This window comes from Alosa pseudoharengus, unplaced genomic scaffold (assembly GCF_046254945.1).
Source record: "Alosa pseudoharengus isolate Yale_2024_CS ecotype anadromous, Long Island Sound unplaced genomic scaffold, YU_APseudo_1.1 YU_APseudo_1.1_scf_16, whole genome shotgun sequence".
In the NCBI taxonomy this organism is placed as follows: Eukaryota; Metazoa; Chordata; class Actinopteri; order Clupeiformes; family Clupeidae; genus Alosa; species Alosa pseudoharengus.
Window position 1 is genome coordinate 12274949 of NW_027468630.1, and position 23113 is coordinate 12298061.

Consider the following 23113-nt stretch of genomic DNA (forward strand, 5'->3'; position numbering starts at 1 on the left):
TCATTTGTCAGCTCTCACAAAAGACGCAAACACACTGTCTGATTGTTCCAAAAGTACTCCTGGCTCGTCATATTCCACAATGACTCCACGCTTCATCACAATCACCACATCAGAATTCAGTATGGTATTGACGCGATGCTGAAAACACACAAAGATTTCAGTTTATGTATCGTGAATAGAATACTGATAACAAAATGTTGCAATAGAGAGTAATACAGCGTAGAGCAAATGTTACTTACCGCTATGGTGACGACAGTCCTATCTGCAAAGGCCGTCATGACAACTTTTTGCAGAATGCTTTCCTGTTGAAGCAGAGATAAGGTCTATAATTAGCTGATTGACATAAGGCTGTGCTGAAGCCCTGTCCACAATGCTGACCTCCTACAGTCTGTCATTTCATTGTCTTACTCTTAGCTAATGCAATAGAAGGTGAAATTCATAGAGGCAATGGTTAAATTGACCATGGTTTACTATATATATAACCCCAAATCAGAAAAAGTTCAGACGTTATGTAAAATGCAAATAAAAACTCGTAAACCCATATTTAGCAGCAAAAAGGATGAGTCCATGATTTCCAAAAAGAACTGCACATTTTGCTTGGTCTAATCACAGGACCTTTTTTCATGTTACCTCAGTCCATTATAAACAAGCTCAGTCTCAGATAAGACGGTGGTATTTCTGTATCATGTCTAAATACAAGTTTGGCTGTTAAAAAGTAAAAAAGTAAAGTGTACACTAGCATTTCTGAATTGAGTGTCAAACTGTGCTCATAGACAATGGTTATCAGAAGTGTGAGCCCATACAATGATTTTCAATAAAGAAACAGGTTCTATCCCTTGTTTGCAAAGATTTCTTTGGGTTTTCTGAATATTCTAATAATATTATGTAGAGCCTACTGTAGATGATGAACTCCCCAAATATTTCACAATTTAATGTTAAGAAGCATTAATATGACATTATTTCATCCCTTGTCCCCACAGGTTTCACAGAGTGATGAACACCTCCACATCTTTACTCCTGAGAGACTCTGCCTCCAGCTCTTTTTTTGGTGCCCCTGCCCCAACTTGTTTTGAAACATGTTGCTGTATCAAATTCAAAATGAACATATATTTTCCATGAAATAGTGAAATTAGTCATTTTCAACATTTGATGTTGTCTGTGTCTTTTTGTGGCAAAATATACGTTTATGAGATTTGCAGATTATTCCATTCTGTTTTATTCACACTTTACACAACGTCCCAACTTTATACAACGTCCCAACTTTGTCTGATTTGGGGTTGTGTATGTAATAATTACGTAATGCTCTAACATATTGACACCAGCAGATGTGGCTGTTCATATAATGTGTTCATGTAATATTGAAATGCATCTTACCGTGGCCATGTCTATTGAAGCAGTGGCCTCGTCCATGATCAAGATGCTACTCTTTCGCACAAATGCTCTCGCAAGACAGAACAGCTGACGCTGACCTTGGCTAAAGTTTTCTCCCCCTTCTGTTACCATCGAATCTACAACACGAGAGAAGAGGTGTTGACAAAAACTACTGTACAAAAAGCACATAGCCAGAGTGAAAGTGTCATCTAACTTTTATCAAATACAACTTTTTAAGGAGATGGTAGAAGCACAGTGTGTATTGAAGGTTAGTCATGTAGAAGAATGCCACCTTGTCAGATCAGCCAGCAGTGATGTTCTGTAACCTAATGTTCTGTAATAACTCCTAGCTCTAACAAACCACTCCACACAGACTATGAAATCTCTGTGGCAACTCTACTTAAGGCTATTCTTTTACTATAAAATGGCTCTCAATGACAAGAGTGAATCAGCCTGTTTAGTCTTATCAGTTCACAACATCCTCCTCTATGACATTAGGACATTTACTAAAGGCTCTGAAAGAGTGAGGATTTGAAACCCACTCAGGCCTAGGGAACAATCTGTAACATAGTAGTGTATTAAAATAGCCCATGGATACTAATGCTACTGAAGTATATTTTTATGCAGTCATTTTTTAATATTATGTAAATGTATCTTATTGGTCATCACGTTTGTCTTACCAAGGCCACCAGGCAGACCCTTGACCACTGGCATGAGCTGGGCGATCTCCAGAGCCTCCCACAACATCCTGTCTGAGGCCTTCCTCTCAGGGTCTAAGTTAAACCTACAGAGCAGACAGAGGGGATGTGAGGATGGTTAGAGAGAGAGAAACACATGAACAAAATCAATTAGGTGACAACAGTGCATCAAAATGTGTGAATTAGCCTGTATGTTATCCATGGGTTACAAAGTATGAAGGTGTAGCATAGATTCTTTTCAGGTTATATTTTTAGGACGCAGTAGTGAAATTAAATATTTATGGGTATATGGCTAACATAAATAGCTTACTGAATGCTATAGACGACAGGCAGTATGTTATGATCTACTGGAAAATTCTCAGAGTGTTCATGTCTTTATTGTCCCTGTTATGTCAGGAGGCCTATTCTAATCTCACACCAGAGAGGGATTTCCTACCCTGCACAGTGATGACAGAATGGCCATGGCAGTTAACATAGCTGTTTATTGTATTTTAGCTTGGAGTAGAGCCGGGGCACACAACAGGGATTAATGACTTCCAAATGCTCACCGAATGGTCCCGCTGAACATGAAAGGATCCTGCAGAATGATTGAAAAGCGTGACCTTAGAATCTGGAGTGGGAGCTTAGCTATGTTGATCCCATCTACTATAATTTGTCCTAAGGAAGATATGAAAAACACCTGGATTAAAAATTCACCAACCAAACAGAAAACGTGAGACTAATTCTCCATCTCTCTGTCTTTTGTCTTTCTCTCTAATACGCCCAAACATTTTTATTAATTTTACTGTAAAAGCATGAAAGTCCCTGATAGTCCAGTTGGTGTCCAGTGAAGCAATACAAACCTTCAAACGTGTCCACCATTCTGAACAGAGCCAGGGAGAAAGAGGACTTTCCACTTCCTGTTCTGCCACAGATCCCAACCTACGGAGGCACGTTTAGTCTGTCACGTACCGCATCAAACGTTTAAAGTAAAGCAACACAATGTAGTTTTGTACCTTAAAGTTATGGTTTCAAACTCACTGTGAACACATTTGGTACACTGACTTGTAGGGAGAATTGAGTCTCTGTCATTGCCACTCAGAATGCCTGCACTGTGTAACTTGTAAAGTGTTGGAGTGGGTCATGAAGTGCTGTTGCACTGTGTAACTTGTAAAGTGGTGGAGCAGGTCATGAAGTGCTGTTGCACTGTGTAACTTGTAATGTGGTGAAGCGGGTCATGAAGTGCTGTTGCACTGTGTAACTTGTAAAGTGGTGAAGCGGGTCATGAAGTGCTGTTGCACTGTGTAACTTGTAATGTGGTGAAGCGGGTCATGAAGTGCTGTTGCACTGTGTAACTTGTAAAGTGGTGGAGCAGGTCATGAATTGACCCTTTTCATCATCTTTTAACATACTGGGTACCCACTTGAGCATCATTTTCTAATGAACAGGGTTCCATGAAGGTCTACTGGAATGCCCTGCACATTTAAAACATTACACTGAAAGGGGTACCCTGTACATTGAAAGTGACAACAAGGGGTAAATACCAATTCTTGACATTTGTACAGTAATGTCACTCCTACAATAAGGTGACCATATTTTCACCGGTGTTTTGCATGATAAGGATGAACCTCTGTCTGCTACCTTCTGACCAGGTCGGATGTGAGTGTTGACATGCTTCAGGGCTGGCTTTAGTCCACTGGCGTAACGCACACTCAGGTTCTCGATGTTGATCTCACCGCGCTGCGGCCACTTGGCTGGTACTTGTGCTGGTGCTGTGAGACACACACACACACACACACAAACACCGCCCCCAAACACACACACGCACGCACGCACGCACACACACACAAAAGACACAAAAAACACAAAAGGAAATTCAGTGAAGTACTGTTACAATTATGAGAGATGGCACATTGTTTAGCAGGCTCTTAAAACACTCCACCACCACCACTTCATTGACACAGCATCACTTCTAGAACTTTACAGAACTCTTGTTCACTGTCAGTAAGCACAGCTACTGTCTGCTCTGTAACTCACTCATGAGCCCCTGGTTGGGCTCTGGGTCCGTCTGCAGGAGGCTGCTGATCCTCTTCACACAGCCCAGCTGCACCTCCATGTCTGCCAAGTTACGCACCATCCAGTTCAGGTAATTGGACACCTACAGGTATAAACAGTGGCTTAAGTTATCACATGCCATTGGCTTATCACAAGGCTTTCACACATGAGTACTATAAAATGCCTGGTGTAACTGTTTAGATTACACAATCATGTAGATTAATATAATATATAATATAATGACATGAATTGACATTGAGTTAGAGACATACTGTACCATGAGTGCATATGTCAGGGCTAGCCCAACTTGCCCTGCTGAGAGCTGGCTATGTAGGGAGTTACTAATGGATGCCACCGCAGCAATCAGAACAACGAAAGCCCCAATATATTCCTATACAGAGGACACACAGGGGTTTCAGTGCAAAATAAATGACTCCTAACATTTGCCAACACACTGCTGAATGATGAATTATTTAAAAGAATAAGAGTCATCATTTCAATATATTATAAAACAAACTTGAATATCACTATTACGAAATTATTATAAATCAGCTATTCATAAAAGACAAAAAAAAAATGAAATGACAGATGTATTACCATGCGAACTTCTAGCCAGCGATTGGCTGTGGTCAGGAAGAGGGAGGCGATGTTGTTTGCATCTGCATATTCCAGGAGTTTCTTCTTGAATCTTTGTTCATACCTATAGTACAATAAATAATAACATGGGAAATGTTATTTTCAGTTCATTCATTTTCAGTTTCTTTATTTATTCTGTACATTTTCAAAAATATTTTATAAACATTCTGATTATTCTCCAATCTCCACAAAGCTCCAACTCCAGCTGTAGCCTCCATTGCTCTGCTGGCAGGTGTGTGGTAGTGTCACCTGTAGGCGCGGATGGTGGTGAGTCCCTCCACAGTCTCACTGTAGTGGGAGAGCAGAGGGGTCTGGGTGGTATCCTCCAGCTGCTGAAGATCCCTACACACAGGCAATGCTGATACATTAGCACTGACACGTATTCTTAAAGTCTGTCTGAAGAACATACTGTAGCTTTCTAACCCACATGGGTAACCAATATAAAATGGGGGTGTGCATTCCTTTTGACAACATTATAGGCGTACAGTATAGATGAAGTCAAGTGGGATGCTATAGGTTATTGGCTTGATTGATTGATTGATTCATTAATTTATAGATTGATTTGATTGACTTGATTGATTGACTGATTGCTTGATTGATTGATTGATTGATTGATTGAGGAATGAATAAACTGAGAAGTTTCTTGTGTGACTAGAGTGGCACTGACCTGGAGGCGACCCGGAAGTACTTCTGTATGAAGTAACAGACGATGCCAAGGGGGGCGAGAGTGATGAGGAAGACCGGAGTGATGTAGGCGATGACCCCGAACGCAGACACACAGAGCAGCGTTGATCGGCTCAGACACTCCAGGGTGGTGGGGATGTGCTGCAGAACACACACCAAAAACAACAGTCTGCATCGCCCAAACTGATGGTGTTGATACACAGAGCAATGTTTTGGGCAATGCAGCCCAGCCATGTAACTGACCAATGACTTTCTACTAATGAAAAATTATCTGAAGAACTTGAATCATTAGCATGCAACTTGTGATCAACCAATCATAACATTAAAAACATATCATGTTACTGCCCAGCAACACTGGTTTCTGGTTGACAAACATTTGTGTGGCGAGGCATCTAATACATAGCATATAGAGTCCCAGTAAACATTCATACCAAATTTGAAGCACGTGCCTTGAGGCCTTCTTGAGATATTGTGTTCAGAAGATCGGGATGGACAGACATACAGACAACCCGAAAACATAATACAATCGCCAGCGCAGAGGCATAAAAAGTTGGCCCACATATCATCACCTTTAGTGTGGAGGTGGCATGTGAGATCATGTGTTGTATACTTCTTGCTGGGACACTATAATATCAGAGCATGTGTGTTTAGATTGAGCTGAATGTTCCATTCAGTGCCTGATATGTGAATGGTGGTGTGCTCAGCTCCATTAAAAAACTGTTTACCTGGTCAATAGTGTTGGTATCAGCAGAGAACCTGTTTAATATGTTACCCAGGGGAGTCGTCTCAAAAAGCCTGTTAAATAAACAGATCACAGACACAGAATGATTGCAGTCATGGATTTGTCAATATTCTGGTATCCCTCCACCCTCAACCTCAGCTGGTGAAGAAAACATCACAGGACAGCATAAACAGCTTGAGCCAAATGGCCTTGACTTTGCCAGAGAAGCACAATAAATGGAGTTCATTATCTGACCAGTGGGTACAGCCTCCCAGGACACAGCCCTTGTCCAGTCCATTACCCTAAAAAGCAGATGGTGGGGCTGTGAAGCCCAGAGACAACACTGCTCTCCTCTCCTCTGCTCGCTGAGTTAAGAGAAATGCAGTGCAAGGGAGAGCACTGCTGCCATAGTGCCAAATACATCACTGACTACTACATCTAAGTGCTAATCTCTTCACTTTCTGACACAGAATATAGATGTTTACCTCTGAGCTTGGCCTGTAATTCTCTTTACTGATCTATATGACCTCCCCAGGTAGAGGAGACAGCCAACCTCCCCACCCCCACCCCACCCACGCCCCGCCCTGCTCTGGTCATACACTGGCCTACCTCATGGGGGCCAGAATGATGATTTTCAGCAGGTTGCCATGCAGCTCCGTGGCAGCGCGCAGTCCTGTCCACTCGACGGCCACCGAGGTGACCAGACAGAGGACGATACCCAGACAGCAGAGGACGCAGAACACCAGCAGGTAGGGTGAGTGAGTGAAGACGCAGGCCTGCAGGGAAAGACATCTCCGAGTCAGGAACATGATTAGACTATTGGTTTGTTGGTTTGTTTGTTTATTTGTTTGTTTGTTTACCTAAAGGAGAACACTTTCATCAACATCCAGTACAACAAAAAAAACATCTTCTAGATGGATGTGATGGGGGCAAATCAGACGAGAAGGTACATTTACAAAGGATTGTTTATTTGGCCTGGCTGTAAGACCCCACATCTGCTAAATGAACTCAATATCACACAGCAGATGTATGTTTGAGAACACGTGTCCATGCATGAGTCACTGTACCCCTTTGAGGGCAAAGATCAGCACAGGTTTCCAGCAAATGAACAAAAAAAACCTCCACAAGCTAACATATTTATCACCGCTGTGCCTTTTAAGGCATGCTGGCATACTGACAAACACTCTCCTCTCCAAACCAGAGAGGATGTTTGCCAGGGTGATTAACACGTGCAATTAAACTGTTGATCTCCATAAAACAGTGCATCTGTTTTTCAAACCTGTGTTTGAACACCGGGTTATACGCAGCTGCCAGCCCCATCAGGAATAACCTATGTATATATATGTGGACGTCTTATGATTTTTTTATCCATATCAAGACAAATGTCAAGACAAACATAAATAAACTGCATCATCAATTACATTGCGGCATTTTAGATTTATAACAGTGGTATAGATTTGATCTAGATGAACTGATGTATTTATAGAATAATGGTTAAACGAAAATGTAAACATACACACAAGATTATTTGCCAGCCGGCACAAAGCTAGCGCTGCTGGGACATGACCCTTTAGTGAGGGTACACTGGACACAGCATGTTCTGAGAGGGAGAAGAGAGGAAGAAAAGAGGGAGAGAGAGAGAGAAAGAGAGAGAGAGAGAGAGAGAGAGAGAGAGAGAGGAACAGCTGTGCAACAGACCCAAAGGCCTGGGGGACATGGGCAAGCATACGGAGGGGTCCAGGGACACAACCAGGAGAGCTCTGGGTGCAGTGCAGTGCAGCTTGCCTAACTTCTAATAGGGCTTATTTTGGGCTTGCGTGTCGCCCTGCCATGGCCCTCCACTCCCACCCTGTACGGTTGATTCCTTTGGGACCAATGACCTGAGCTGGGTGGGACGGGGTGGGCAGAGAAGGGTCTGTCGCTCTGTCATGCACCAACTGTGCTGTAGGCACTTTGTGGAGCTGAAGAGATGACCGTGTGAAATGTGAGGACAACTCGTGCCTCGCAAAGTTATTTACTACTCGCCGAGACCCCCCGTGCACCTGTTCCCACGTCCAGAGAGCCAGTCGGCCGGCTCGGCCCCAAACTCCCCAGTGGACCGTCCGACTCGCTGTGCTGCGTGCTGCAACAAAATGTCAAGAGTGTCAGTTCCCCAGCGGACTCCGCAAAGTCACCTGCCTATAACGCACCTGCTCAGACGTGCAGTTGCCCTCGGCGGCGGCGAGCTTGGCCACGATGACACTGGACGTCCAGTGGGCCAGCCAGTAGTCGATGGCCACCATGAGCGAGTGCTTGGTGAGCTGCGAGACGACGAAGAGCAGCAGGAGCAGCAGGCCGGACGCCCGCAGGTACGCGCTGAACGAGCGCCACGGGATGGTCTCCCGGTGACGCAGCTCCGCCGCCAGGCTGTCCTCGTCCGTCGTAGACTCTGCGGAGAATACCAGACCCTGTCACACGAGAGAACCGACATGACCACTGACACGTCATCACATCTCATCAACACAGCGCTCTGATACCTGCATGGTTATGCCAATCACTAGCATTGAAAGAGATATCAAGTTAATGACTAGAGCCCTGCCACTTCATGTAGTATAACCTTCTTGTACACACAGCTGCACAGAATACAGAGAACTGTAATACTATTGGGGTAAATAACAATAACAACAGGCAAACAAATTATTCAGATAAACTGCACTCTCCATTACTTTCCCTTTCTCTACCTGCCTCAGCAGACCTGTGTGTCCTACATACTATAGGTGTTCTGCTCATCCCCCATCTACAGCTGAAGATGTTTAAAGGGGGCGTGAGAAGTGTGCATGATACTGAATTACGGGTGCATGCTGTTTGTTTGTGGTGAGAGTGAGGGACTAACAGCAGAGGGCTATTCTAGGTTGACCCTGTCTACAGCAGCATGCTTTAGATTCATTCTATATGCATTCAAAGGAGCTGAGATGCTAAGGATAGATGCAGGGAACTAAACAGGACCTAGTTCTGTTTCCATACAAAGGGAGTTTTACAGCTTGAATTTAATACTATACTCTATAGGACAATGGATTTAATACTATACTCTATAGGACAATGGCATCGTGCATTTAAATGATTGATTTAGGAACCAGAGATGAAAGGCTGTGGATGGGATGTTTATCAGTTACTGTTTAAACGATAAAATGGATTTTGATGGTTCTTAAAAGTCTCTTTAGATGTAAATTTTATTACTGTATAACTCTACTTACTGTAATCCTCCAATGCACTCATTTCACCATATTATCGAACTGTACTAGCCAGTCTCTTACATTCTTAAATGAGCAATCATATACTATACTTAATAATTATACTATGCTTAGTAATATAGGATAGTGGAAGTAAAATTGAAGAAATCATGTAAGATGCAAATGTATTAAATTAGAATACTATTCAGACTTGGCAACATCTTGATTTGTCGATTGATTAGCATTGTTAAAATATAACTTGGCCCACCGGTTTGTTCACATTCTGCAACTGGCCTAGCTTATCTGTCTGAATTAATTGTGAGTCCCAAACGTTTTGGTACTGTTATCGTTTAAACGTTAAAACATTCACCCACTGAAAGAGGTTTAGAATATTTTACGAGTACTGTAACATCCCTTAACTACTCTGACTACATGAGGATTTATCTAGTTGATGGACCATGAGAATTAAAATAAACAAGCCTCCATTTTCACAATCAGTTACGGGAACAGTGTTAAGTCTCTTCTCTAAATCTGGTGCTTTTGATGTTTTTTATGGTATTATTTAATGCAGCAGCAATTCAGCAGCATCACCACTAGGTTGGTGTACCAGCTTCTAACAGCAGTAACAGCATCTTAAGTAGACTTAGGGCCCTATCATGACATTCTAAAGTGCATCGTCACTCGTCAAAAGTCTATTCAAATTTAGTAGGATGTCCAGTTCACATTGGGAGGGGTTTCGTTCTCAAAAGTGGAGCGCATGGCGTAACAAGGTGTTCCTAGGTCTTTTAATCAGTCATATGGGTGTGTTTGGGGCGTAACATCATTTTAAACCAATGAGAATGACATCTGTCATTCCCTTTAACGGCGCAACGCGCGATATGTCAAATAAATGCATTGGTATTTTGGCATTCAACGGCGCATTTGAAGGAGGCTGCTTGCGAGACCGTATGGAATAGTCATTCTTAAACCATGCTTTATTAAAACCTAGCATAGCCTTCACGCATTTGCACTCGTCTATTATTTGAACTCATTGGCAAAGTGAAACTAACTTCACCAAGGAGTCAGTCAACGACAAGACAGTTATATGCAGTTACTTTCACTATTGACAATGGGTTACCATCGAAAACATAGGCTGGAAAAAGCAACACTTACCCTAATGTTGCTCAAATGACTGAATAAAACAACATTTATCCTGCAGAGGAGTTGCTTATATCTCGTGACAGTGCGTCTTCAGCTGTGCTCCATACGTGTCTCTCGCCTCTCCCCTAATCACTTTTAACCGTCATTACCAATTTGCAAATGATGGTGAATAACTACTCATCATGAGATGTACAGTATTTCGTAATATCTTTATTCTAATTATGTTTTCCATTGTAATCGTGCAATTTGTAATGCTTTGCATGGACGTGCACTGGTGTGCGTTCATGAATGATAGAAGGATGGTGCGTGCACCTGCCAATATGACTGTTGACATGCGCTCTTAAAATAGCATATGAACAACTCGCCATTGACTTCTGACCAGGTTTAGGTGGTGTATGATAGCGATTTTTAGACAATGCGCCAGGTCCCTCCCTAGGTTGTTAATTGCCACACCCCTGGGCGCAATGCTTAAAAAATAAAGGTGCAAAATAACGAATTCAACTTCGCGCCAGTGAATAACGAACTTTACGCCATGCGCTGGTGACCGAAAATACAGCCCTTAGTCTGCCAAGACCAAGCATACTACCTTGTACTTACAAAAATAAAAATAATTAGTAGTAACTTAATAAAGTAACTTATTTTGAGTTTCCTATCTGAACTGTTGGCACTAAATGTCTTTACTTTTTGAACATCCTTTAGTCTAAACTGTATCTTGACTGAATTGAATTAAATGCAGCCTATTTAATCTGTATCTAGACTAGAACTGTATCTAGTTCATAAGTTACCCTATATTTTAATATTAATGATTGTGAAAATGTCCCTCATCCAGTTGGATGCGTATGGAGGGAAATGCCATTTAAAAACCATGCCATTCATTCCAGACCTTTCTGAGCACTACTATCAACACGAGGTGCTGAAGCCATCCCATATGTCCACACATGGGTAGCACACAGAGACGTAGACAACAACAACAACAACAACAACAACAGCAACAATAAAAAAGTCAACATCAGGGTTCGGCAGAAATTACACAGAAAATACATCAACAGGCTAGCACTACAGCAAAAGCAGCCCCGAATAACCAAATGGGATTCGGGCTACGTGACTCAGTTTAGCAGTGCAGATTTGCTGGGCTTCAATCATGCTGCTAATTAACCTCGGTCAACTGTAATCAATCTGACCGTGGCTGTACTATCTGCCAGGGCAGTGTCATAGGCTACTGAATTCATGCACTGGAGTCCATGTAAGTGGACTTGCTTTGAAGTTGCTTTCAATTTGCACTGCTAATGTGATTGCTCTATGTAATGACAGCCAATGCTATATGTAATGTACAATTACATATTATTTGTAAGATTTAGTTGCCTCTGGCAAAGATGGTGCACTATCAAAATAACAGCAAAGAAACCAACACCAAAAGCCGAAGATATCTAGTCCTTCAGCTCATGATGAAGGTGGTCCCACCTTCATCGTCTTCCTCCTCGTCTCTGGTATGTATGTCTCTTGAGTACATGTTCCTCCGGAAGCTCTTCTTCCTCATCTCACTCGTACTCTCCTTTCCAGCCTCCTGTAACAAACAGAAAAGTTAAGAGTCCCCTGCTAATGCGGGTCCATTCGTCCTCCTGTAATAATGCCATTAATGTAACACAATAGTATACCATATTTGATTGAGTACTGATAGTACACAATCAGCTCAGGGTGGCTGGAGAGAGTTGAAAAGGTTGGAGAGGGTGAATATAGATAGATAGATAGATAGATAGATAGATAGATAGATAGATAGATACTTTATTGATCCCCAAGGGGAAATTCAAGTCTGACTGTCTGTCAAGTCTGTCATGGCTCAGTATGTCATGGCTCAGTATGCCGTGGCTCAGTATGGTGCATCGCGGCGCGTACCTCTCTGTACATGAGTGCCCTCCACTGCTCATACAGCTCTGGCTCTGAGTACTGGATATCTCTCAGCGTGCCTTGGGTATGCACTGTTCCATCTCTCATTGCAATGATCTGTATTAAGGGACAATGGTTAACAGCCAAGGGCGAGGTATGCTTAGTGAAACTTTGGCAAAAATACTATTACCACACAGAATATACAATGTAAAAATGCAGAGAAAAAAGTCTATTTTGAGCTTATGCTCGTATACTGCAGGTGTGTTCCTTTAATGATAACTGCATATGATCCAGAGCTCAACTTCCTCCAAAATATCTATTTATATTTTCATAATATATATTATATATTAATATATATTTTCATACCCAGTCAGCATGGGGTAGATAGTGGAGCTTGTGGGTGACTAGCACTACGGTCCTCTTCTCCCCCCTCAGCATCCTCAGGATGCCCTGCATCATCAGGTGGTCACTCAGGTGGATGTCCAGGGAGGAGAAAGGGTCATCCTGAGGACAAAGAGCAAACACCTGTAAAGGTATCCAGTCTCCTGTGCTACATATATTATTATCGGTGCCAACGGCCCATGCGTGGTTATACTGTAGTAAGATTTAGCGTAGAGTATTTAACGCTGTTATTTAATGACTGGAAAAGATGCATTGATGGGGGAAAATGTAAAACATAAGTGCACAGTCCCATCATCACCCACCAGGAACACCACGCTGGTCTGCTGGTACAGTGCCCGGGCCACGCTGATGCGTTGGCGCTGCCCGCCGGACAGAATGATGCCCTGGTGAGAGAGTAAATGCCCACGTTACCAGCAGGACCGAAGGGACAGTGAGATCTCAGTGTGTGAAGGCAAAGTCAAATAAAAAGAAAACAAACAGGAGAAATAGTGGAGGACAGAGAGAGACGCAGAGACACAAAACATTACTTTGAGTTTAGCTGATATGACTGCGGTCTCCTGATGATGCTCTGCGGTGGCCACGGAGAGGTAGGGTGGGGGGTTCTGTGTGTATGTGTGGGGGTGGGGGTGATGTGTGTGTGTGTGTGTGTGGGGGGGGGGTGATGTGTGTGTGTGTGTGTGGGGGTGCTGTGTGTGTGTGTGTGGGTGGGGGGTGCTGTGTGTGTGTGTTTGTGTGTGTGTGTGTTTGTGTGTGTGGGGTGGGGTGGGGGGTGCTGTGTGTGTGTGTGTGTGTGTGGGGGGGGTGACTGTGAGGTCAGCTGATGCACAAAGAGAGGTGGAGAGGAAGTGGAGGCTGCGTGTTGGGCTGTGCTGCATGAGAGACAGGGCTGGTGCTCGAGCAGGAAGTGCCTCAGGGGGCAGAGCTCCCCTTTCCCGAGTCCTCTGTGTGATTGTGAAGGGCCAGTGGAATGGAATAATGTGCCATCGGTCCGCACATGAAGGACACACACTCACACAGATCGGATCACGGTAACACAGCGAAGCCACAACTGGCTTTGGGATAGCTTCACTCATTTTGTCACATTTAAAATATGCAAACTCCATTCCTGTTCTCTACAGTTAAGTATCTGACTGCACGTACCCGGTCTCCAATCACTGTTTGGTCTCCTTGTGGTAGAGAGTCAAAGTCTGGCTGCAGCGAACACGCATCAACTACATCTCTGTACCTGGAGAAAGACATTCAAAACCCATGAAATCCAGACATCTATCAAATAGTTTAAATATGGAAGTGCTTATCTTCCCTCTCCACAGGAAAGGGAGTTTGCCAAAGCTCCTGACCTCTATGTAAGGATTTGTCACGCTTGATGATTCCTTAAAGGAGACACAATCAAGTCACAAGCCCAGGCCAATGTGGCAGGGCCTTCCTCTTTGCTCCGAGACTTGAACTACAGTAATTGCTCGGCGAGGACCGTTAGAGTGGGGTGAAATCTGTGCGGTTACGTAACGGCCCTGCAGATACGCCGCACCGGCCCGCACTCATTTAGCCCTTTAATGCATTCTCAAAGACAGGCCATTAGCCATGGGCCAGACAGGACCTCAAATGGACTCAGGATTTTTTAGGAGAGATGTGTTTTGTTTTTTTTCTCTCAGATGTACCTTCCTAGCCTCAAGCTACATACTGTATACTGTAAAAACACAAAGAGAGAGAGAGACAGAGAGAACGAGAGAGAGAGAGAGAGAGAGAGAGAGAGAGAGAGAGAGAGAGAGAGAGAGAGAGAGAGAGAGAAAATAGAGAGTGATAGAGACTGGGAGTAAGTCAGGCTACAAGCCAGACACTGGATACATTCAAGAAGAGAAACATGTCCTTGATAAATGTGGAATTCTTCAACTATGTGTATTTGTAAACAATGACTATGTGTGTGTCCTGGGCCACATGTTGTAAAATGCTCTGATTAGAGGACAATAGCTCCATGCTATGATCTCCATATCTGTGTGTATGAGCATTGAGACACAGCCTGGTGTTGGTGATGCCTTTACCTTGTCTGGTTAGGGGCCGTATCAAACAGAATGTTCTCCTCCACCGTGGTGTTGAGCAGCCAGGGTCTCTGAGAAGCAAAGGCCACCGGGCCTCTCTTCCTGTGACGCACACACAGACCCACAGTGTTACACATGCTATATGGAGAGTTTAGGAACTCACATAAGAAGTCCCTTGACCCCCCAGCCTGACATTACTGTATTATCTATAAACATTATGAGGTGAGCAGACAGTACTTTGGTGGTTTTCCGCCTGCTGTATGGTTTTCAGGGCTGAAAAGAGAAAAACAATGGTATTTATTTTTTAACACTTGTTCTCATATGATTTAGGTATAAACTATAATATTATGCATATTTAAATGCGTATAGTTCCTGTAAACGTGTTTAGAAATGCCTTGTATCATTAAGAAAACTATTCCTGAAAGACTAGTACACTGTGTGGTACTGAATTGTGGAGTTAGACCATTAAACAGAACATCATCATTTCCAGTGTTCCATCTCTTTGATTGGTCCTTAAAGGGATATTCGTGATGTAATAGGTTACAATCAACTTGTCAATGTTTTTATTCATGCAGATTTTTCTGAATGACAAAGGACACCCTTTTGTGCGATGTGACAAACTCAAAACACATTTATTTTTGGCTTACAGGGACTAAGCATAAACATATCCTTGGAGAAAGTATTAGAACAGTGGACAGTGTGATTTTGTTTACTGCTTATGTGTTACATCACAAACACAAACCTCTCCTCGCTGTCCTCCTGTTTGCGTTGACTGGAAAAGCAACAACAGGGACACCAGATTAAAACCATTATTGTTGTTTTGCAAGCCAGATTACATAGCAGAGATTTTCACAACCGGACAGCTCTTCATAGCCAACATTCACTGTCAATCCAGACTATAGTAGCAGACACTACTTTAATTAAAACATATCCAACCAGTATTCCAGCATATGGACTAAGCCTAGTTCTAGATTAAAAGCTTGATTTCAATAGAGATTTTAATTGAAGTTTTCTTTAAGTCTAGGACTAGGCTAATCCTTGTATGTTAAACTGGCCCATGATATGCTGTAGAACTGGTTTACATTCAATAATTTTAATTTAATTCCAAAAAAACCCTGCGGGCATATAACGTCTTCTTCTTTCGCCCACTCACCTGTTCCACGAGACACTACCTGAGATCATCTGCATCTCTCCCAGAGCGGCCAGTAGCAGAGAGGACTTCCCACAGCCGACCTGCCCCACCACCATCGTCAACTGACCTGAGAGAGAGAGAGAGAGAGAGAGAGAGAGAGAGAGAGAGAGAGGGAGAGAGAGAGAGACAACCACACACACACACACACACACACACACACACACACACACACACACACACACACACACACACACAGTCAGTCAGTCAGACTCAGAGAACTCTGAATACAAACTAAAATGTCAACAGAGTCATTGCTGTGATAGATAACGGGAGCTCTCCTCACCAAATGGAACCCTGATGTCAATGTTGGACAAGGTGGGGGTCCCCTGTGTCCAGGTGAAATAGCCATTTATGATCTATAAAGACAAAACAGAGAATCATGCTGATTGAGTATTAATGTATGGAAACAGGAAAATGAAGGTGATATGTGTTTTCTCCATAACACCTCATTTGAAGATAGGACACATTTATTTTCAGAAAGAAAAGGCATACTGTGGGTGGGGTTTGCAAATAGTAGAAAAATGGAAAGCTGTTCTCTGAGAACACTTTACTGTTGCCTACAGGTTCACCCCCCAGACGGCTTCTTAAAAAACGTATTCATTACATGACGTCTTAGAATGTCTCTGAGACTGCTGCCTTACAGACGCTAGCCCACTTAACCCCCTTCTTCCTGTTGTAAAAATAGTGACCAACTGAAATGAATGATACCCGCAGGGGTCCTCAGTAATGCCTTATTGAAATGAGACACCTAAACGTTTTTGACCAAGGACCTTTGCACTGTATAAGAGGTGTCTAAGTACTGCCTGACTAAAGTGATACTCCTGGGAGTGTTTGGCAGCTTTGCACTGGCTGAGAATTCCAAGCCCTCTCATGCTATGTTACACGGCTGCCATCATGCAGCAACATTCTCTGAGAGAAAAAAATGATCCAGATGCACTTTGAATCATCCAAATCTCTCACCCTTGTGGACTAAGTGGTGAATCCCACTTGATCATCAGTTGAACTTTTTATATTGTTTTTTTTTCACTGCCCATTGAGCAACATACAAAATTTCTGGCAGTGTAACCATTCAGGAGCGGTACTGCCCACTTTACCTTAATGCAGACATTGTGATCGTGGTCAACAGGCGCCTCTTCCTCTGGACTCTTCTTGGCCGGGGCGTTGTTCTGATCTTTCTTTGCATTGCGCTTGCGGTTCAGCAGGTTTTTGGCCTGGAGCTGACACAGGTACTGAGGAAGAGGGAGTCGTGTCAGATGAACAGAGAACCCAACGATCACTCTCATTACAAAATGAGCAGAGGATGAGAAGAGAAGAGCTAGGTGCTGTGTACTCACTACTGACTTGATGTTGTTTTGGTTACTGGTAGTGGATTTGGTTGGAGTGGTGGGTTTTGGCTCTGGCTCTGTTTCGATCTCTTCACCACAGAAGAATTCACTGAGTTTCTGAACACTGAGAAAGACAGGAAAGCTGAGACTCATCCCCACACTTGATGGCAGTCACAAGAGAATGTTTGAATTATGTTCCAGAATTATGTTCATGTCCAGATGAAGAGTCTTGGTAAGTTAAGAAGTGATCATCACTGCATGACACGTTATGTCAGAGTGAAAATTTATGGTGTTGCTAGACACCAGAAATAACCCCTAAACCCAACCTTATTCCTGTCAACGGGTCATAGGGCAGAGCTTCGTAATACAGTAAATCACTGTACAGTGGACTTGTACTTGTATCTGAAAAAGCCTTTTCACAGCGAAATTATCATAACATTTTTAATCAACATAACATAAAGGACCAAACATTGATTTGATTGAATTGATCTGACATGTGACATACTCAATATTTTTTCCAGATTATTGCTTTTTTAACTTTATGGTTGCTTGGAAATATGAAAACCACATGGTAGTGTTGTTCTTGCCAAATGAGGGCAGCTGCTTTCCACTATTATATTGACAGCACTTACACATCCTAAACTCACTTAGACACACACACACACACACACACACACACACAGACACACCAGTGTGTCTCTTTGATTAGTATTTTTATCCCAGATGAGAATAAACAAGAGCAGTTTAATTCCATTGCCCTTTGACATCTTAGGTTAATTACCCCCTTTTCGGTGATCAAAAACATCTCAAGTAAGACAGCTGACTACCTGACCAGGGCTTTAACAGTAGAGCTCAAGTAAGACAGCTGACTACCTGACCAGGGCTTTGACTGTAGAGCGCAAGACACTGGACAGCAGGAAGAGGGGTGTGACCAGGATGTGGAAGAGGGACAGAGAGGCAAACGCCACGTCAGGAGACAGCTCGCTGTTGGCCGAGATGTAGACGTGGACCAAAAATGTCTTCAGGAGAGAAGAATATTGGATATTTATTGGTAAAGAAGGACACTAAATAAAATCATTATATACATTATATTGTATGCATTATTATGCATATTAGTTCATATAGACTGTGTGTTTCTACTTACTGTGAGAACTGCAACAATTGGAATAGCTGCATTCAGGAAAACTGAAAAAAAGGTAATGTTGAAAATTTATATTTTAACATACATTGTCTGCCGGAGGAGTTCCATTGTGCAATAATATAGCTGTAGAAAGAAGCGAATATTTGTCAGATGCTTAAAGAGATAGCCATGCGGGCCTCCTGGGGACTTGGTGAAGCAGAGACGGGATAAGAGGTCTGAGAAGCGGACGCCTGGCCTGGAGTAATTAATTAACATGAGGCTGGGGATGCTATAGCGCAACAGGCTACAGCACCCATACCATGTATGGGTCCAAGTGCCCACGGGGACCCAGGTTTGAATCTGACCTGCGGTCATTTCCTGATCCCACCCAATCTCTCTCTCTCCCACTTGCTTCCTGTCTATCTTCACTGTCCTATCTGAAAAAAAAATAAAAAAAAAAAAGGCCAAAAAATATACTTAAAAAAAAATAAAAATAATAATAATTAACATGAGGCTTACTGGACACCGAGGTGTAGAGGGCGAAGTGCCTGAGGCTGGTCAGCTCCTTGGCCCGCATCTCCTCGATGCCCTTCCTGAAGATGTGCTCCCACGCGTACAGCTTCAGAAGCTTGATGCCTCGGAGCAGCTCATTGGTCCTCTTCAGGCGCTCGCTGGTGTGCTCCTGACAGAGCCAGGACATGCGCTTTAGTCTGCTCTCATTTTACAGTCTTTTAAAAAAGTTACTTGCATTCGTTTACACTATTCTGTCATACAGAGCTGGGGATCTACCCTCAAACAAACATATAAATATTCTGCAACTCCCCAGAGAGGTCATGTCAAAGCACATTTCCAAACACATTTACTGATATATAATATATTAGTTCAGAGTCCAATTCACATTTGCATGCATATGCATAAGCTATGCCCGAGAAGTGCTACATTGTATGTGTAAACAACATGTCCAGGGTGCATATGCATGAGTGTCCTAGACTCAGAGGTGAAAAAACTCCGTCAGAAAGTAAAGGTCACATTTTTGTTCCAATCATTCTCTAAACAAGCTGATTCTAACGAGTTAACCACTCTACTCACAAAGGTGCTCTTCTGTGCCCGAGAGAGCTGGGTGGCCAGCAGGTACTGCACAGGGGCCAGTAGCATGATGACCGTGGCCCCTATCAGCGCACTGACCCCCAGGAGGTAGTACAGCATGAACACGCCGATGACCACCTGCAATGTGGAGGAGATGTCAAACACCGCTTACGCACTCATCTACAATCCAGCATTCATCTACAATTCAGCATTCATTTACAGTTCAGCATTCATCTACAATCCAGCATTCATCTACAATCCAGCATTCATCTACAGTACAATTCAGCACTAATCTACAATCCAGCATTCATCTACAATTCAGCACTCATCTACAATCCAGCACTCATCTACAATTCAGAACTCATCTACAATCCAGCATTCATCCACAATTCAGCACTCATCTACAATCCAGCATTCATCTACAATTCAGAACTCATCTACAATCCAGCATTCATCTACAATCCAGCATTATCCACAATTCAGAACTCATCTACAATCCAGCATTCATCCGCAATTCAGCACTCATCCTTTAAGTCTTTCATCATATGTGAGAAGCAACGGAGGGGGAGGGGTGCTGTTGGTTTGTTGTGATGAACATAATTAATTTAAACAGACCTCTTGATTGATTAATCACCCACTATGTGGATACTGTTTTTAGAATTGATTTAGATTAAGTGTTATTTAGTATAATTTGTATTTTAGTATATTTAGTATATTCTTTATCTTCTACTGTCCTTATTGCTTAGTTGTGTGTTTTATATTACATACTTTTAATTACTTTTTTCTGCTGTTAGTGAATGTGTGTGGGATGTCTGTATGCTACTGAGACCTTGAATTTCCCCTGGGGATCAATCAAGTATCTATCTATCTATCTATCTATCTATCTATCTATCTATCTAATTTAAAGCATTTAAAATAATTCCTATACTGTAAATATGTATTACATTTGTATTATATTTAACAGACATTCTTATCCAAACATGTGAGAAACGGTACAGTACAAAAGTCCAGCAGTATGGGTGCTCCTGGGAATCAGATGTGTGTCAAAGCATCCACTAATGTTACAGCACTATAATGTGGTGTAATCAGAATGGCTGATATCTTACTTGAACTGGCATGGCACACAGATTGGGGCAGAGGAAGAAGAACCACATTAGCTGGTTGGAGTCTATAGCAACCAAGTTACTGATCTGTCCCAAAGTCATGTCTCCCATTGACAAGTTGGACGTGCAGAGACGCATAATCTTGGTGTAGATTTTTGCCTGTAGAGGGGGGAGCAATAGTCAGTAATAGAAATAAAGCACCAGCACACAGATATAAGCTATTTCAAATTTATTTTGATTATGTTAAGTACACAGTATAGCAAATGGGTAGATTAGGGTTCCCAATATATAGGGAAATACCTGCATGGCTCCTCTAAGTTTAATTCCTGTTTCTATAGCGACATAGTAGGACGCCTGTAGGAAGGTTCTCTGCAGAATCAGGGCCAGGAACAGCAGGACAGCCAAGACGTACGCATTGGCCAGAAAAGCCTGGGAGGAGATGAAGTGGACGCCCAGCAGTTTGACCTTTGACACAGGCAACAGAAGAGAAGAGCTGAACACGGGCAAACCCTCACATTCTGCTATCAACAATCAACATGCACAGCTGTTATATCAGTCCTGTATCTAGAAACATCTGCCCTTTCAACATAGTGTTTCATCCCCCCATAGTGTTTCAACACTCTGTGATGTTTGCCATGAATGTCCTGATGCTTATCGCCTGATGGACACAGTGGAGTCCCATATGTTGGCTGCATGCTCTGTGTCTCAAGCACCCTCGCTCTCTCTCCCTGTCACTTCTGGTTGCTTCTGGATGATCAGGCTGCGAGAATCTACTGTGGCACAATCCGCCTGAACGCGTCACGTGATGACTCTTACTCTTATGAATCAGACGTTTACATTTGTCCGCACTGTTCAGTCACAGCCCCCACGCCTGAAGAGTGTGATGTGGTGGAGTCGGCTGTAGAGCCTGATGTGGTGGAGTCGCCTGTAGAGTGTGATGTGGTGGAGTCGGCGCTTACGCCCCATGCCTGTAGAGTGTGATGTGGTGGAGTCGGCGCTTACGGGATGCGGGATGGTGTGGTTCTCTCGGCTTATGTGGTGGACGATGCCCGAGATGCACAAGGGCCCGGCAAAGCCCAGCAGGTCGGCCATGAAGCGGAAGGTGATGCTGAGGAGCAGGGACTTCCCAAAAGCCAGCTGCATGGCCCTCCAGATCCACTGGGGCCCGCGGGGCAGAGGAGTGCCCTCTTTCTGTGTGGAGGAGAAAAGACTGGCTGTCACATTCTCCTTTCTCTCCGTTCCTTCCTTGGGTACCCCATGTTTGTCCTGCATTTTATAAGGGTCACATGTATTTACTTTGTCTGCCATGTGTTCCTATGTTTATTCAGCCAAGTGCCCCAGTTCCTCTCGGAGGCTCTGTTCATGCCCCTCTATTTATTGCCTGGTGTGTCTCATTCCCTTACCACCTCTTTCTTGTGATCTTGTTAAGCCCTGTACATTTCAACCCGGGGTTTTGTGCAGTTCTTGTTAGTTAGATTTGTCCGTTTTTGTCTTTATTCTACCTGTGAATCTTCATGCTGATTTGCTGCTCTTATCCTATCACTTATGTTCTCAATAAGTCAAGATTTCTCAGAGTATGTTGAGTGTTGTGCATTTGGGACCAAACTAAAGCGTCACACAGAGACAGTAAACCAAGCAGAATGGTGTAAAAGATGGAAGTCACCAGAGTGAGAGAAAGCATAAGACAGAGAGTATTACAAGCTTTAGCTTTGGTTCTGGTGCAGCTGGTAGTCACCACCAGATTAATCACAATGAGGCGAGGGTGAAGCTCTCTGGCTGATCAGTGTAATGTGTGTGTGTGTGTGTGTGTGTGTGTGTGTGTGTGTGTGTGTGTTTATGTGTGAGTGTGTTCTAAGAATCAAATTGGTCCCTCATCATTTAGGTTTCAGCACACAAAACTGTGCACAACACAACTTGCACTGCACTTCTTCCTCCTACATCTCCTCACACAATGGTAACAACTTCAACCCAAGTATACTGTGTATGGGGAATAATGAATAACTCTACTCAACAACATGTTTCCCTATCATATAATTATCCACTGGCTTTTTAATTGTGCATTCAAAGCAATACACAGCTATTAATAAAATGTCTCAATGCATAACGTTTTGGGGAGATAGGGTGATCAGTTAGAGTGTAAAAGCTTGAATGGACTGAATGTGTAAATTCCCACTTTGAGGCATGCAATCTGACACACTCAGCTTGTACAACGTGCTTAGCAGCAGAACTGTGTCTGCCTTTGCGCCTTGATTGAATACCGTAGTGAGAGTTTATAATCCCTGGTGACATCTCTGAGAGATGGGATCCCCTAAGAGATCACAGTTAGACAGGGTGAGTAAATGGCATAGCACTTTCAGGCTATTTTTAGTTAATACTATTCACGTGGATCCAACAATAAGATGATGATGATGATGATAGCAACAGGACAATAGAGGATATAAACTGCTTGAAACAAATGCTGCACTGTTGTTGCTG

At 43.1% G+C, this 23113-nt stretch overlaps 1 protein-coding gene across 1 annotated transcript in view; it reads right to left on the reverse strand.

Moving 5' to 3' along the window:
* Window positions 1-23113, reverse strand: part of LOC143126090 (ATP-binding cassette sub-family C member 8-like) — a 31840-nt gene continuing 8727 nt past the window's right edge. The window contains exons 7-37 of the mRNA XM_076288006.1: window positions 21641-21829; window positions 20939-21103; window positions 20642-20797; window positions 19539-19673; window positions 18969-19131; window positions 18474-18514; window positions 18203-18348; window positions 17339-17453; window positions 17099-17233; window positions 16288-16360; window positions 15966-16071; window positions 14816-14914; window positions 13920-14004; window positions 12744-12881; window positions 12387-12494; window positions 11955-12057; window positions 8334-8572; window positions 6754-6920; window positions 6149-6218; window positions 5407-5564; window positions 4989-5081; window positions 4701-4803; window positions 4381-4494; window positions 4086-4206; window positions 3690-3820; window positions 2912-2990; window positions 2618-2726; window positions 2052-2155; window positions 1375-1508; window positions 240-302; window positions 1-138 (exon numbers count right to left, since the gene is read on the reverse strand). Coding sequence (XP_076144121.1) covers window positions 1-138; window positions 240-302; window positions 1375-1508; window positions 2052-2155; window positions 2618-2726; window positions 2912-2990; window positions 3690-3820; window positions 4086-4206; window positions 4381-4494; window positions 4701-4803; window positions 4989-5081; window positions 5407-5564; window positions 6149-6218; window positions 6754-6920; window positions 8334-8572; window positions 11955-12057; window positions 12387-12494; window positions 12744-12881; window positions 13920-14004; window positions 14816-14914; window positions 15966-16071; window positions 16288-16360; window positions 17099-17233; window positions 17339-17453; window positions 18203-18348; window positions 18474-18514; window positions 18969-19131; window positions 19539-19673; window positions 20642-20797; window positions 20939-21103; window positions 21641-21829 — 3780 coding nt within the window. The remainder of the gene's footprint in view (window positions 139-239; window positions 303-1374; window positions 1509-2051; window positions 2156-2617; window positions 2727-2911; window positions 2991-3689; window positions 3821-4085; window positions 4207-4380; window positions 4495-4700; window positions 4804-4988; window positions 5082-5406; window positions 5565-6148; window positions 6219-6753; window positions 6921-8333; window positions 8573-11954; window positions 12058-12386; window positions 12495-12743; window positions 12882-13919; window positions 14005-14815; window positions 14915-15965; window positions 16072-16287; window positions 16361-17098; window positions 17234-17338; window positions 17454-18202; window positions 18349-18473; window positions 18515-18968; window positions 19132-19538; window positions 19674-20641; window positions 20798-20938; window positions 21104-21640; window positions 21830-23113) is intronic.